The 14603-nt window shown below is 42.9% G+C and overlaps 1 protein-coding gene across 1 annotated transcript in view; it reads right to left on the bottom strand.

The window, feature by feature from the left end:
- Positions 1-14603, bottom strand: part of LOC141106654 (disintegrin and metalloproteinase domain-containing protein 9-like) — a 125065-nt gene that overhangs the window by 65644 nt on the left and 44818 nt on the right. Inside the window, exons 9-10 of the mRNA XM_073597598.1 lie at positions 2839-3008; positions 710-797 (exon numbers count right to left, since the gene is read on the bottom strand). Of these exons, the coding sequence (XP_073453699.1) occupies positions 710-797; positions 2839-3008 (258 nt within the window). The remainder of the gene's footprint in view (positions 1-709; positions 798-2838; positions 3009-14603) is intronic.

Raw genomic sequence — 14603 nt, 5'->3', positions numbered from 1 at the left:
TTCTGTGTTTTTCTGTCAATATGGGGTGCTGTGTGTACATTAATGAGGAAAAAAAAATGAACTTAAATGATTTTAGCAAATGGCTGCCATATAACAAAGAGTGAAACATTTAAGGGGGTCTGAATACTTTCCGTCCCCACTGTATATAGAGTAGAATGCTTGTGCAAGCATTTTTTTCTAAGCATTCTTTCATAGTTGCAAATTTAAGCCAAAATGACAAGATCTTGTATACGGAAATGGCAAAGCATATCAAAATGGAGTCACAATGGTTTGGGAATATTATTACAGGCACCATTTGTCAAACTCTCCCAATGAGTTCCATAAGGCCGTGTTGCTCAATGCACACAATTGCAGTGCTGTAGGGTTAAATCGGGCAATGAGGAAGTGATATCACACCTCTCATCCCTTTCTGTCAAATTAGGGTGATGCATAAAGTATGGACATGATAGTGAAAGTAAATATTTGGGGGTGTGGGAGAGAGGGGAGGAAAAAAGGAAAAGAAAAGGGGGTGTAGGACAAGAGTAATCAGAACAAATCTCAGGTCAAGCTTTTCAGTGGTTATAAGCTCAATAGGGAGCAATCAAATTTTGTAAACAGAAGGTGGATGATCCATGGACCCCAAATTTTAGGAAATTGAGGAATCTTGTCTCTTTGTTGTTGCCCTAGTTTCCATGAACACTGCCATGATAGGTAATTAAAATGTACTTACTGTACTGATTGAGCTGCCGAGGCGCGGTGAGCAAACAGTGCCAACAAATGCCATGCCGATCACGCCACCTGAGAAAGCACCATGCCCTCTGGAACAATTAAGCAATAATTTCACATTTTATTATATGTATTTTTTCAAACCTGCCTAATTCAAACAAGATTGTTCATACCATGACAATTTCACTCTCATTTTTAGAAAGCCCTGAGTGTGTCCAAGCCTCTCTGAGTGTTTCTGAGCCCCTCCGAGTGTCTCTGAGCCTCTCTGGGCCTCTCCGAGTGTTTCCGAGTCTCTCCAGCGCCCCCCCACCTCTGGCCACATGCGGTACTGCATACACTAGTAGTGCCACTGGAACGAATTATCTGAGTTTTCATTGACTCCTATGGGGAAACTCGCTTTGATATACGAGTGCTTTGGATTACAGGCATTCTTCTGGAAAGAATTATGCTCATAATCCAAGGTACCACTCTACCTACCTATTCTGTACAATCGTTTTGCACAGAGCAGTCAACGCTCCTGGCCCCTCCTCTTCATCGGGTGCCCCCAGAGAAAGCCGCTTTCCCTAGGGGCACCCATGCGGACTCGCTCCCGTGTCCTGCTGCTGCGTTCATTGACGCAGACAGCAGGACTCGGCCCAACACCCCGCTCCCATGTCACTGGATTTGATTGACAGCAGCGGGAGCCAATGGCTCTCGCTGCTATCAGTCTGTCTAATAAGGAGAAAGGTAGTGGCTGGAGCTGCTGCACTCGTGCACATCGCTGGATCAGATCAGGCTCTGGTGAGAAAAAGGGAAGGCATCAGAAATATCCGAATTAACGAAAACCCGTTTAATGAATTTTTCCGAATATTCGGAAATTTGAATTCTTGGAAATTCGAAAATCTGGAAATTCGAAAACTCAGAAATGTGAAAATTCGAAAAATCGAAAGGAGGGAAAATCTGAAAAGAAGAACGAAAACCCGAAAATTAGAAAATCTGAAACAACTAATAATAACTTAACTATTATTAAACTATTAAATTATAGGTATTGGAACTTCCTTTCAAATCTGGCTGTTAGTGAACGCAACAAATACAAATTTAACCGAAGTTACGAATTATCTGAAATAACCAATGCCATATCCAAACTAATGGAATGTAACTACTTATTTATTATTTATTATTATTATTATTAATTACTAATTAGTTCCATTCTATTTGTTTAGATGCGGCATTCGTTTTTTCGGATAATTCGTAACTTCAGATAAATTCGTATTAGTTTCGTTCACTAACAGCCACATTTGAAAGGAAATTCCAATACCTATATTTGAATAGTTAGTTATTATTAGTTAGTTAGTTAGTTAGTTAGTTAGTTAGTTAGTTAGTTAGTTAGTTAGTTAGTTAGTTAGAATTTTCAGATTTTCTTTCGTATTTTTGAATTTTCGAATTTTCGGATTTTCGGATTTTCGAATTCCCGAATTTACAAATTTCTGAATTTTCGAAGTTTCGAAAAAAACGAATGAAACAAAAGAATTTTTCGGCAGTGCACATGTCTACTATTGACACACTGCATCATATATGTAATTCTTTCTTTAGCCCATCATTCCACTTCAGGCCGTGGGGGGGGGGGGATTTACATCTTCCAAACATCGCTGGTGATCATTTATCTACTTACTGCTCTGTATTACCTTACAGAGAATCAGATGAGATTCATCCTTCCCCTATAGATTTCATTTGGGTTCAAGCTAAATTTGCAAAACTGTTCAGGAACCAAACTCAAGCAGATTCACAAGTCTATGGCAGCCTACAAGTTCACCAATTGACCTTTGCCACAGAAAAGTAGCATGTTAAACGTTGTTGCACCCATTTCTGCCCTCTCCATTGACACGATCAGTAAACTATTAAACAAAGTTAGCAGGGAGCTGAGCAGAGTTGGGTAATAGCTGGCCCTATGGGTGGTTCTACTGTACCTACAAGACAGCCCAAAATATGCTTCTTAGTAGAACAGCCCTGGAAACTATTTATTATTGGACCACATTTGGCATTCCAACCTATAGGTTATAGACAGAATTTACGAAGGATAGTTCAGTGAATATTCTGACTGGTCAGCTGAAGCTATCTGCCCTTGTTCTATGGGTGGCTACCAAGATCACTCACATGAGAAGGTGGTAGATGTCACATCTCTTGAGATCCGTGGTGCTTTGTCTCCACTGAACAAATCTCCCCAGGACATCACCGGCAGTCCCGCTACTAACATCAAAGGGATTTTGCGTGGACCATATCACCAAGTTAGTTATAGCTACTCGAATGTTCAGCGGTCGAAACATCTATGGAACAACAGAAAACAAATCAAGAATCAGAACATGGTCATGTCTGTATCAGAAGAACCAAAATGTCTGTAAAGACCACACTCTGGTCCTGTAAAAAAGGTTTACATTAGACATGTGCACTGCCGAAAATTTTGTTTGTTTTAATTTCATTTGTTTTTTTCAGAAATTCGAAAATTCTGCTTTTTGAATTTTCGAATTCCGAATTTTCAGATTTCCGAATTTTAGAATTTTCTAATATTTCCAATTTTTCTGATTTTCGAATATTTCGAACTTTCAGATTTTTGGAGATTCGGAATTTGGAAATTCGAAAATAGGATAGAAAATCCGTACAATTCCAGAGGACAAAAAAATGAAAATTCGAAATAATAACTAACTATTAAATTTTAGGTATTGGAATTTCCTTTCAAATTTGGCTGTTAGTGAATGTAACAAACACAAATTTATCTGAAGTTATGAATTATTCCAAATAACGAATGTTGCATCTAAACGAATGGAACGGAAAAAATTATTATGAAATAATAATAATTTTCTAATATTTCCGATTTTTCTGATTTCCGAATTTCCGAACTTTCAGATTTTTGGAGATTCAGAATTTGGAAATTTGAAAATAAGATAGAAAATCTGTAAACATTCCAAAGAAAGAAAAAAAGAAAATTCGAAATAATAACTAACTATTTAAATTTTAGGTATTGGAATTTCCTTTCAAATTTGTCTGTTAGTGAATGTAACGAACACAAATTTATCTGAAGTTATGAATTATTCGAATTAACGAATGTTGCATCTAAATGAATGGAACGGAACAAGCTAATAATAAATAATAATAATAATTAATATTAATAATAAATAATAATAATAATAAAAAGTTTATATTATTTTATTTATTATTATTAGATCGTTACATTCCATTCGTTTAGATCTGGCATTAGTTATTTCAGATAATTCGTAAGTTCAGATAAATTCGTTTTCGTTACGTTCACTAACAGCCAAATTTGAAAGGAAATTCCAATACCTATAATTTAATAGTTAGTAATCGTTAAGTTATTATTAGTTAGTTATTTGGAATTTTCGGGTTTTCGAATGGTCGTATTTTTCTTCTTTTAAATGTCAGTTCTGATTTTCGAGTTTCCGAATTTCCAAAATTTCGGATTTCAAATTTCCGATTTTACGAATTTTCTAATTTACGAAAGTACGAATTTTCAGATATTCCGAAAAATTAGTTAAACGGGTTTGCGTTAATTCGGATATTTCCAAATTAATGAATTTGTCGAAGTTCGTCAAATAACGAACTAATTTGGAACGAAACAAATTGCACATGTCTACAAGGTACTCAAACCCTCCCCCTATACCAGACTCTACAACAGAAAGACTAGGGTTCTTGTATCAAACTCCAACCAAGACACTACTTGCATGGAGTCTGCATGTTCTCCCTGTGTTTGCGTGGGTTTTCTTCAGGTACTCAGGTTTCCTCCCAACCATTGGTAGGTTTACTGGCTCCTCTCTAAATTGGCCCTAGTATGTGATAGGCACCTTAGATTGTAAGCGCCTTGAGAGCAGGAACTGATATTAATGTGCAATGGGGGTTTTTTACTAAAGGAAAATCCACTTTGCACTGCAAGTGCACTTGGCGTGCACTTAAAGTACACTTGGAAGTAAAGTCGCTGTAGATCCGAGGGGGACATGCAAGGAAAATAAAAAACAGCATTTTAGCTTGTACATGATTGGATGATAAAATCAGCAGAGCTTTCCCTCATTTTAGATCTACCTCTTAGATTTAGAGCGACTGCACTTCCAAGTTTACTTGCAGTGCAAAGTGGATTTGCCTTTCGGAAATAACCCCCAATGTGTAAAAATGCTACATAAATTGTCAAGACTATATAAAGTAAATATCTAATACATTAATTAATAATTGTTCTGTAATTTAAGGATAAGAACTGGGAGGGCTAATTAGGCTCCTTAAGATAACACGGGAAGTAAGCACAGAACATGTGACAATTCTAAATTTCTGACAAGGCTAACAAGTTTTTTTTTGTTTTTTTTATCAAACACATAAAAACACTTTCAATGGTATATTTAACAGAGCAGAATGGAGCAAATATGAAAAGTTCACTGTTAGGGTTTACATACATTTTAGGGTTAGGGAAGGATAAGGTTAAAGTGGTTCTAAAGCCTTGCAGGGGTTGTAAAGTCTCCAGGTTTTTCACCTTAAAGGGGTTGTAAAGGTAAAAATTACTGACAATACCGCCGCCCCCAGCCCCCCCGTTTTACTTACCTGACCCCTCGAAAGTCGGCTGCTCGTTCCCGACATCCATTCCACTGCTCAGCCTGGCCGCTGATTGGCTACAGTGGATGGATTGGAAGCAGCGCAGCCATTGGCTCGCGCTGCTGTCAATCACATCCAATGATGCGGCGTGCTGGGGGGCGGGGCCGAGTGATACAGCAAGCGGCTATAGCCGCCGGCTGTATCACGGGAGCGCGCCCGCAACAACTAACCACCATGCAAGGGAGCTCGCATTGAGGTGGTTAGTTCTTGCGGGGAGGAGCTGAAACAGCCGCCGAGGGACCCCAGAAAAGCAGGTTCGAGGCCACTCTGTGCAGAACGAGCTGCACAGTGAAGGTAAGTATAACATGTTTGTTATTTTTAAAAAATAAAAAAATTACCTTTACAACCCCTTTAAGGCTAGGTTTCCACTAGCGCGACTTTTCATGCGATTTGGGACTGAAAAGTCGCATGACAAGTCGTACCCCATGATTTCCAATGAGTACCGATCATATCTGTGCGACTTTAAGACGCAGCGACTTTAAAGTAGTCCCTGTACTACTTTGGTCCCACTTTGATGCGACTTGAGGTCCATAGACCTCAAGAATACACAAGCATTGCTTCAAGTTGTGGCAAAAAAAAAATCGCAGTAAAATCGTGGTAAAAAAATCGCGGCAAAATCACACGACTTTGGGGACGCAGTGGTGGAAACATAGCCTTAAGAATTCTATGCATGAAGGTAAGAAACCTTTTGCTGTGCAGCCCCCCCCCCCTTTTTCTTACCTGAGCCCGATCATTCCAGCGATGAGCATGAGCCCAGCTGCTGTCTCGGGTCCTCATTGGATAGACTGATAGCAGCAGGAGCCATTGGCTCCCGCTGCTGTCAATCAAACCCAGTGACACGGGAGTCGGGGGGGCGGGGCCGAGTCCTGTTGTCTGTGTCAATGGATGCAGCACCACCATGGAAAGCGGCTCTTCGTGGGTGGCATTTCAGAAGAGGAGGAGCCAGGAGCGCCGGCGAGGGACCCCAGAAGAGGAGGATCAGGGCCACCCTGTGCAAAACCCTTGCTCAGAGGAGGTAAGTATGACATTATTTTTTTTAAAAGACGAACTTTTAGTATCACTTTAACACACCTCCTAACTTTTTGAGATGGGAACGAGGGACACCTATTAGCAAAAGTATGTAGGCATAGGACACACCCCCTGCCACACCCCCTTAAAGGAGAATTATACAGGAAAAAAAAAAAGATTGGTTAAACCCACAAGCGTTGTTTTTTTTACCACTACTCTACTACCCGAGTAGAGGAGAGCCGATTGGCTGCTCTCCTGACAGGGGGGGTCTGTGCTGATTGATTATCAGCGCAGCCCCCCCCCCCCCCGAGGTTGCCCACAATGGTCCACCAGGTGACGCCGCTAGAACCACCAGGGATGCCACCACTAGTCACCACCAGGTATGCCACACATGGCCACCAGGGATGCCAATCAGTGCCCACAATGGATGCCAATCAGTGCCCACAATGGGCATCACTGATTGGCAGGCATTATTGTTTGGCACTGATTGGCATCCATTAGTACCATCAATTAATGTACATAAGTGCCACCTATCAGTGCCCATCCATGCCGCCTATCAGTGCCCATCCATTCCGCCTATCAGTGCCCATCAGTGCCACCTATGTATACCCATCAGTGCTGCATATCAGTGCCACCTATCAGTGCCACCCATCAGTGCCCCATCAGTGCCGCATATTAGTGCCACCTCATCAGTGCCACCTCATCGGTGCCCATCAGTGCCACCTTATCAGTGCCCGTCAGTGCAGCCCCATCAGTGCCCAACAGTAAAGGAGAAAACGTACTTATTTACAAAGATTTGTAACAGAAACAAAAAAAAACTTTTTTTTTCAAAATTTTCAGTCTTTTTTTATTTGTTTAGCAGAAAATAAAAATCCCAGAGGTGATCAAATACCACCAAAAGAAAGCTCTATTTGTAGGAACAAAATTATAAAAATTTAGTTTGGGTACAGTGTTGTATGACCGCGCAATTGTCATTCAAATTTCGACAGCGCTGAAAGCTGAAAATTGGTCTGGGCAGGAAGGTGTAAAAGTGCCCGGTATTGTATTGAAGTGGTTAAAATGATTATTCCCAAGCGCACTATTACCACATCCAAATTAAGTCTCCAAAATATTGACTTTGGGTGGCTTTGCTACCTTGGTTTATACATGGGACATGGCGGTAATGTAGGAAGTGTCACGATGGCAGCCATCTTTTGGAAAAGTGACTGGGAAGTTGAATTTTGGCATCACACTAATGCCCCGTACACACGGTCGGATTTTCCGACGGAAAATGTGTGATAGGACCTTGTTGTCGGAAATTCCGACCGTGTGTGGGCTCCATCACACATTTTCCATCGGATTTTCCGACACACAAAGTTTGAGAGCAGGCTATAAAATTTTCCGACAACAAAATCCGTTGTCGGAAATTCTGATCGTGTGTACACAAATCCGACGGACAAAGTGCCATGCATGCTCAGAATAAATAAAGAGATGAAAGCTATTGGCCACTGCCCCGTTTATAGTCCCGACGTACGTGTTTTACGTCACCGCGTTCAGAATGATCGGATTTTCCGACAACTTTGTGTGACCGTGTGTATGCAAGACAAGTTTGAGCCAACATCCGTCGGAAAAAATCCTAGGATTTTGTTGTCGGAATGTCCGAACAAAGTCCGACCGTGTGTACGGGGCATAAGGGGGAATATTTGGTTCTGTATGAAGGAAGCATCTTAAAACATACCTATACAGACGGCAGGAGGCGGAGCAGACATGCATTGTTAGAGCTCCACATCGCTGAGGAGAGAAGAGAAGGACAAAGCGGAGCCTGCAGGCTCAAAAGGTATCCATTTGAACCTTTTTGCTCCAGGGAACAAACTGTGAAAGTTTGGGCAGGAAATATGGTACTGGGAGGAAACCGTGGCAGAAATAAAAATCACCTCACAAAGAGCTCACAGGCACTCACTGCAACTAAAGCAGCTCCAGTCACCTCACAAGATACAGCATCAGGGCGCTCTCACAGACAGAAAATGTCACAGCAAGACTCTCTATTTGAGTCAGATACAGAACAAATCCTCTCACAAACTTCTCCACAAGCCTCCTCAGTATCCCCAGTAATATTATTACAATTTGAAAAGATGCTTCATAAGGCTTTAAAACAAACTTCAGACCAAATAACAAAAAGCCTAACCAAAGAAATAAGAGAGCTGGGAAACCGCACCGCAGCCTTAGAAATAAAAATGGATGAAATTGAAATTACAACCCAAGAAAATATAACAGAATTGGAACAATTAAAAAAAGAGAATTTAATACTTCAAACTAAGCTCGAAGATTACGAAAATAGAGCCAGACGTTCAAACTTGCGCATAAGGGGAATACCTGAAACTGTGACAGACCTGCAATCTACTATTACTGCTCTATTACAAGAACTAAAGCCAGATATCCCTATTGAACGTTTAGAACTGGACAGAGTACACAGAGCCCTCACAGCCAAAAAGAAAGCTGGACCCCCATGTGATATAATCACAAAATTTCATTATTACAGAACAAAAGAACAAATACTAATTGCTGCAAGAGAAAAAAAGGAACTTAATTTTCAAGGACACAATTATCAAATTTTTGCTGACCTATCCCAACTTACTATTACTAAAAGACGATCCATGAAACCCCAACTAATGGAACTGCAACGCCACAACATTATGTATCAATGGGGCTTCCCCTTTTCAGTCAGATTTAACTACCAAGGTACAATTTACAGAAGCAGATCAGCAGATGAACTACAACAAACCCTTTTAAAATTAAATCTGACAGAACCCACAAGCAGCAACACTCCCACACGCAGAAGAATGGCATCATCTTCACCTTCAGGCAGCACCCAGAAAATTTCAGAACAAAATGGGAATCATCATTCTCACAAAAGAGTCCGTTATGCCACATCATCCATGGACCAAGAAGATTCAATGGACTGACATCCTAATTCCTGATATCTCTTCAGTGGCGGAATTACCAGGGTCGCACCAGTCGCACTTGCGACGGGGCCCGGCATTCTGCCACTGTGGGGGGGGCCCAGCAGGGTTGCTCTTCACAGGGCCCTGAGCGGAGAGCGTGTCTCTCATCAAACAGCAGCGCCGAGACACCGGCATTGACAGTTCTATTTCCCTCTCCGCACGGGATGACACAGGACACACAGCTGATCTCTCCCCCTCTCCTGTGCAAGAATCACAATGTACTACTGTAGGTGCACAGAGCAAGGAAACAACCTCCGTCTAGAGTGGCTAGTCCTCTCAGGTCCCTCCCCCCAACTCTGTCTCCTGCTTCCTGTCTCTCTCCATGCGGCTTCTAATCTACACTGCAAGGTAAGAAAGACTCCTAAATGTCAGTATAGTTTGATTAGTGTCAGGAGGGGAGTGAGTGTCTGCCGCTGGTGTAGAGGAGAGGAACACAGAGCCAGCCCCCCCATTTACAAGTCCCAGCACTCTGTATATCTGTCTTCTTGTATAGAGGAACTACAAGTCCCAGCACTCTGTATATCTGTCTTGTACAGAGGAACTACAAGTCCCAGCATTCTGTATATCTGTCTTCTTGTATAGAGGAACTACAAGTCCCAGCACTCTGTATATCTGTCTTCTTGTGTGGAGGAACTACAAGTCCCAGCATTCTGTATATCTGTCTTCTTGTATAGAGGAACTACAAGTCCCAGCACTCTGTATATCTGTCTTCTTGTGTGGAGGAACTACAAGTCCCAGCATTCTGTATATCTGTCTTCTTGTATAGAGGAACTACAAGTCCCAGCACTCTGTATATCTGTCTTCTTGTATAGAGGAACTACAAGTCCCAGCACTCTGTATATCTGTCTTCTTGTATAGAGGAACTACAAGTCCCAGCACTCTGTATATCTGTCTTCTTGTATAGAGGAACTACAAGTCCCAGCATTCTGTATATCTGTCTTGTATAGAGGAACTACAAGTTCCAGCATTCTGTATATCTGTCTTGTATAGGGGAACTACAAGTCCCAGCATTCCGTATATCTGTCTTGTATAGAGGAACTACAAGTCCCAGCACTCTGTATATCTGTCTTGTACAGAGGAACTACAAGTCCCAGCATTCTGTATATCTGTCTTGTATAGGGGAACTACAAGTCCCATCATTCCGTATATCTGTCTTGTACAGAGGAACTACAAGTCCCAGCACTCTGTATATCTGTCTTGTACAGAGGAACTACAAGTCCCAGCATTCTGTATATCTGTCTTGTATAGGGGAACTACAAGTCCCAGCATTCTGTATATCTGTCTTGTACAGAGGAACTACAAGTCCCAGCATTCTGTATATCTGTCTTGTATAGAGGAACTACAAGTCCCAGCATTCCGTATATCTGTCTTGTATAGGGGAACTACAAGTTCCAGCATTCTGTATATCTGTCTTGCATACAAAAAAAATACTAGGAATACAGGGGGTATAGGGGGTCTGGTGTTATCTAGGAGTACAGGCGGTAACCTGGCACTATTACCTAACCTGGCACTACCACCCTACCTGACACTATTACCTAACCTGGCACTACCACCCTACCTGACACTATTACCTAACCTGGCACTACCACCCTACCTGACACTATTACCTAACCTGGCACTACCACCCTACCTGACGCTATTACCTAACCTGGCACTACCACCCTACCTGACACTATTACCTAACCTGGCACTACCACCCTACCTGACACTATTACCTAACCTGACACTACCACCCTACCTGACACTATTACCTAACCTGACACTACCACCCTACCTGACACTATTACCTAACCTGGCACTACCACCCTACCTGATAGACACCGATGGACACTGATGGGCACTGATAGACAGATGGACACTGATAGAGGACTCTGATGGGCACTGATAGACACCGATGGACACTGATAGAGGACTCTGATAGACACTGATAGAGGACTCTGATGGGCACTGATAGAGGGCACTGATGGACACTGATAGAGGGCACTGATGGACACTGATAGAGGGCACTGATGGACACTGATAGAGGGCACTGATGGACACTGATAGAGGACTCTGATGGGCACTGATAGAGGACTCTGATAGAGGACTCTGATGGGCACTGATAGGGGGCACTGATAGGATTTACTGATGAGCACTGATAGGGGGCACCGATGGGATTTACTGATGAGCACTGAAGGGAGGCACTGATAGGGGCCACCAAGGAGGCACTAGGGGGCACTGATAGGGGGCACTAAGAAGGCACTGATAGGGGCACTGATAGGAGGCACTGATGAACACTGAAGGGGGGCACTGATAGGCTGCACTGATAGGAGGCATTGATGGGCATTGATGAGCACTGATAGGCAGAACTTATAGGCTGCATGGATGGGCACTGAGGAACACTGATAGGCAGAACTAAGGCAGTATTGATGGGCAGCATTGAAGAGTACCGATAGGTGGTACGGATGGACGCTGCAATAGTGAGCACTGATAGGTGATGCTGATAGGCAGATTTTATGGGCACTAATAGGCAGCATTAATGAGCACTGATAGGTAACACTTTTAGGCGGCATTAATGGGCACTGATAGGCAGCATTGATGGGCACTGATACATGGCACTGATGATTGGGGCACTGATTATCAGTGTAAACAATTTACTGACTTTCTTGACAGTTAATGGCAGTCCTTTCCTAACACAGACACAGTGTGGGAGGGAAGGGCTGCGGATAACTGGCAAGTCTGTTTACATGTGATCAGCTGACATCACATGGTAAAGGGCCACTGTGATTGCGCTGGATGCACGTCCCAGGGGGCATGCGGGAAGCATGGTTTTGGGAGGATATCCATGAACACCCTCCCAAAATTGGAAGCCCGGAGCTCGGATGGAAGGGGGGCCCATCATGGTTTCTTGCACCGGGGCCCTGAAGGTTCTAGTTACGCCTCTGTATCGCTTCATTTATTATACTAATGCCGCGTACACACGGTCGGACTTTTCATCTACAAAAGTCCGACAGCCGGTCCGACAGACTTCCTGCGGACTTTCGGCGGACTTGCGGCAGACTTTCTAACGAACGGACTTGCCTACACACGACCACACAAAAGTTTGACAGCCTAGTACGCGGTGACGTACATCAAGTCCGGCGAGACTATAAAACGGAAGTTCAATAGCCCGTACGACACCCTTTGGGCTCCTTCTGCTAATCTCGTGTTTATCTCGTGTTAGTAGAAGTTTGGTGAGAGACGATTCGCGCTTGTGAGACTCGTATTTTTCAGTTCGTTTTACCTGTTGTTCAGTCTGTGCTTGTGAGGTTTGTATCTGCTTTTCAGTGCGTTTGGTCAGTTGGCATTGAGAAATCTTTGTTTTATTGGCCGCTCGTTCCTGATTTTCAGGTCGTTCTTCACAGGCCTTGCTGTTCTTCAGTGCGTTCTGTTAAGTGCGTTCTGACCAGCCGACCGTTTTATAGCCATGTTACCTGTACGTACTCGTTGTCGAGCTCGTGCATTGTATGTGTTTGGTGCTGTAGTTTATTCTTCAGACCAAGACCAGTCCATGAACAGGGCGAGGAGGAGTTCATGGACCAAGAATTGGTTGCTCCAGCGTGACCAGTTCTGTCACATGCCATTGCTCCGTGAGATCCGTGAGAATAATCCTGAGGATTTCAGGAACTTTCTCCGGATGACGGACCCCGTTTTTGACCGTTTGGTGGCTTTGCTGACCCCCTATATCAGCAGGCAGGATACCTGTATGAGGCAAGCCATCACTCCGGAGCAGAGGCTAGTTGCCACGTTGCGGTACTTGGCGACGGGGAGAAGCCTGCAGGACCTCAAGTTCTCGACAGGCATCTCCCCCCAGGCTCTGGGGATCATTATCCCAGAGACCTGTTCTGCCATCATCCAGGTCCTGCAGAAGGACTATATTAAGGTAACTATTTTTTCTTTTATTAGCATCACATGTTCTTTTATTTATTCTTTGATAATGTAATGTATTTCTTAGCTCAAACACTACTTACCATCATTGTAATATAGTGTGAATGTCCCCTTTTTCTTCTCACGCATGCTTGATTTGTTTCATGTTCTTTTTTGTCATGCATGTATATTTGCCTCTCCAGCATACAATGCTGGTCACATATTCACCTAGTCTACTCAGTTTGAATGTATTTAGTCAGCTGCATTGTATTTTGTTTCCCCTAAACTCTATCCAAATAGTGTGCTTATAATTAGCTTGATTTCAAACCCCCCCCCCCCCCCCCTAATAATTTGCTAGAATCTTCTGTGGTGTTGATTTTTAAAAAGCAAATATATGTTGCACTTTGCAAAATGCATGTGCACTCTACAAGTGCATTTGCTCCAGTGCTTTAGTAAATGAGCAGAAGCTCTGCTGATTTCCATCATCAAATCATATACAAGCCACAAAGTGTTTTCATTAATTGCCCTTGCATGTGATTGTGTACTCCTTGCAACATGAAAGCCTTTTTACCTTACCTCATTTACTTTAAGCTGGGGAGCAACTGCACTTGCAGAGTGGGACAACTGCAGTCTTGTAGCCTTTTTAGTCCATAAATCCCTGTGTGTCCTAAAATTAATATTTTTTGGTAATTTCACCACCCCCTAAAATGTAATCAATGTTCCATCAGAGGGGGTGAGCAATCTGATAAGTGTGCCTTTCAATATTATTTCTTCCAGAAGATATACATTATTTAATGTTATACTGATGCTGTGGAATAATGTTTTTAATTGTATAATTTTCTTGCCATGTTCGATTCAAAATTACTGATTTTTGTTTTCTTGTATGATTCCCCCAGTTTCCTTCAACGCCACAGGAATGGCAGACTGTGGCATCCCATTTTGCCACCCGTTGGGACTTTCCCAATTGTGGAGGGGCTATAGATGGGAAACATGTCCACATTGTGCCACCACCCCATTCGGGGTCATACTATTTTAATTATAAGGGGTTCCACAGTATAGTTTTAATGGCGGGTGGTGTCGGCACACTATGAATTTCTATATGTGGACGTGGGGAAGAATGGCCGGATGTCGGATGGAGGAGTATTTGCCCAGACGGAGTTCTGCCAGCGTCTCCAGAGTGGTGGCCTGGGATTGCCACCTGATGCGGATAACGTGGAAGGACTCCCCTTTGTCTTCATTGCCGATGAAGCTTCGCTCTGAGCAAGCACCTCATGAGGCCATTCCCCAAAGAACCCTCACCCGGAGAGGAGGGTTTTTAATTTCCGGCTGGCCAGAGCTAGAAGAGTGGTGAGAATGCGTTTGGGATTCTGGCCAGCCGGTTCCGCCTGTTTCAAACCT

Source organism: Aquarana catesbeiana, linkage group LG08 (genome assembly GCF_042186555.1).
Source record: "Aquarana catesbeiana isolate 2022-GZ linkage group LG08, ASM4218655v1, whole genome shotgun sequence".
NCBI lineage: Eukaryota > Metazoa > Chordata > Amphibia > Anura > Ranidae > Aquarana > Aquarana catesbeiana.
Note: the sequence above shows the minus strand (reverse complement) of the source record. Positions and strands in the feature narration are given on the sequence as shown.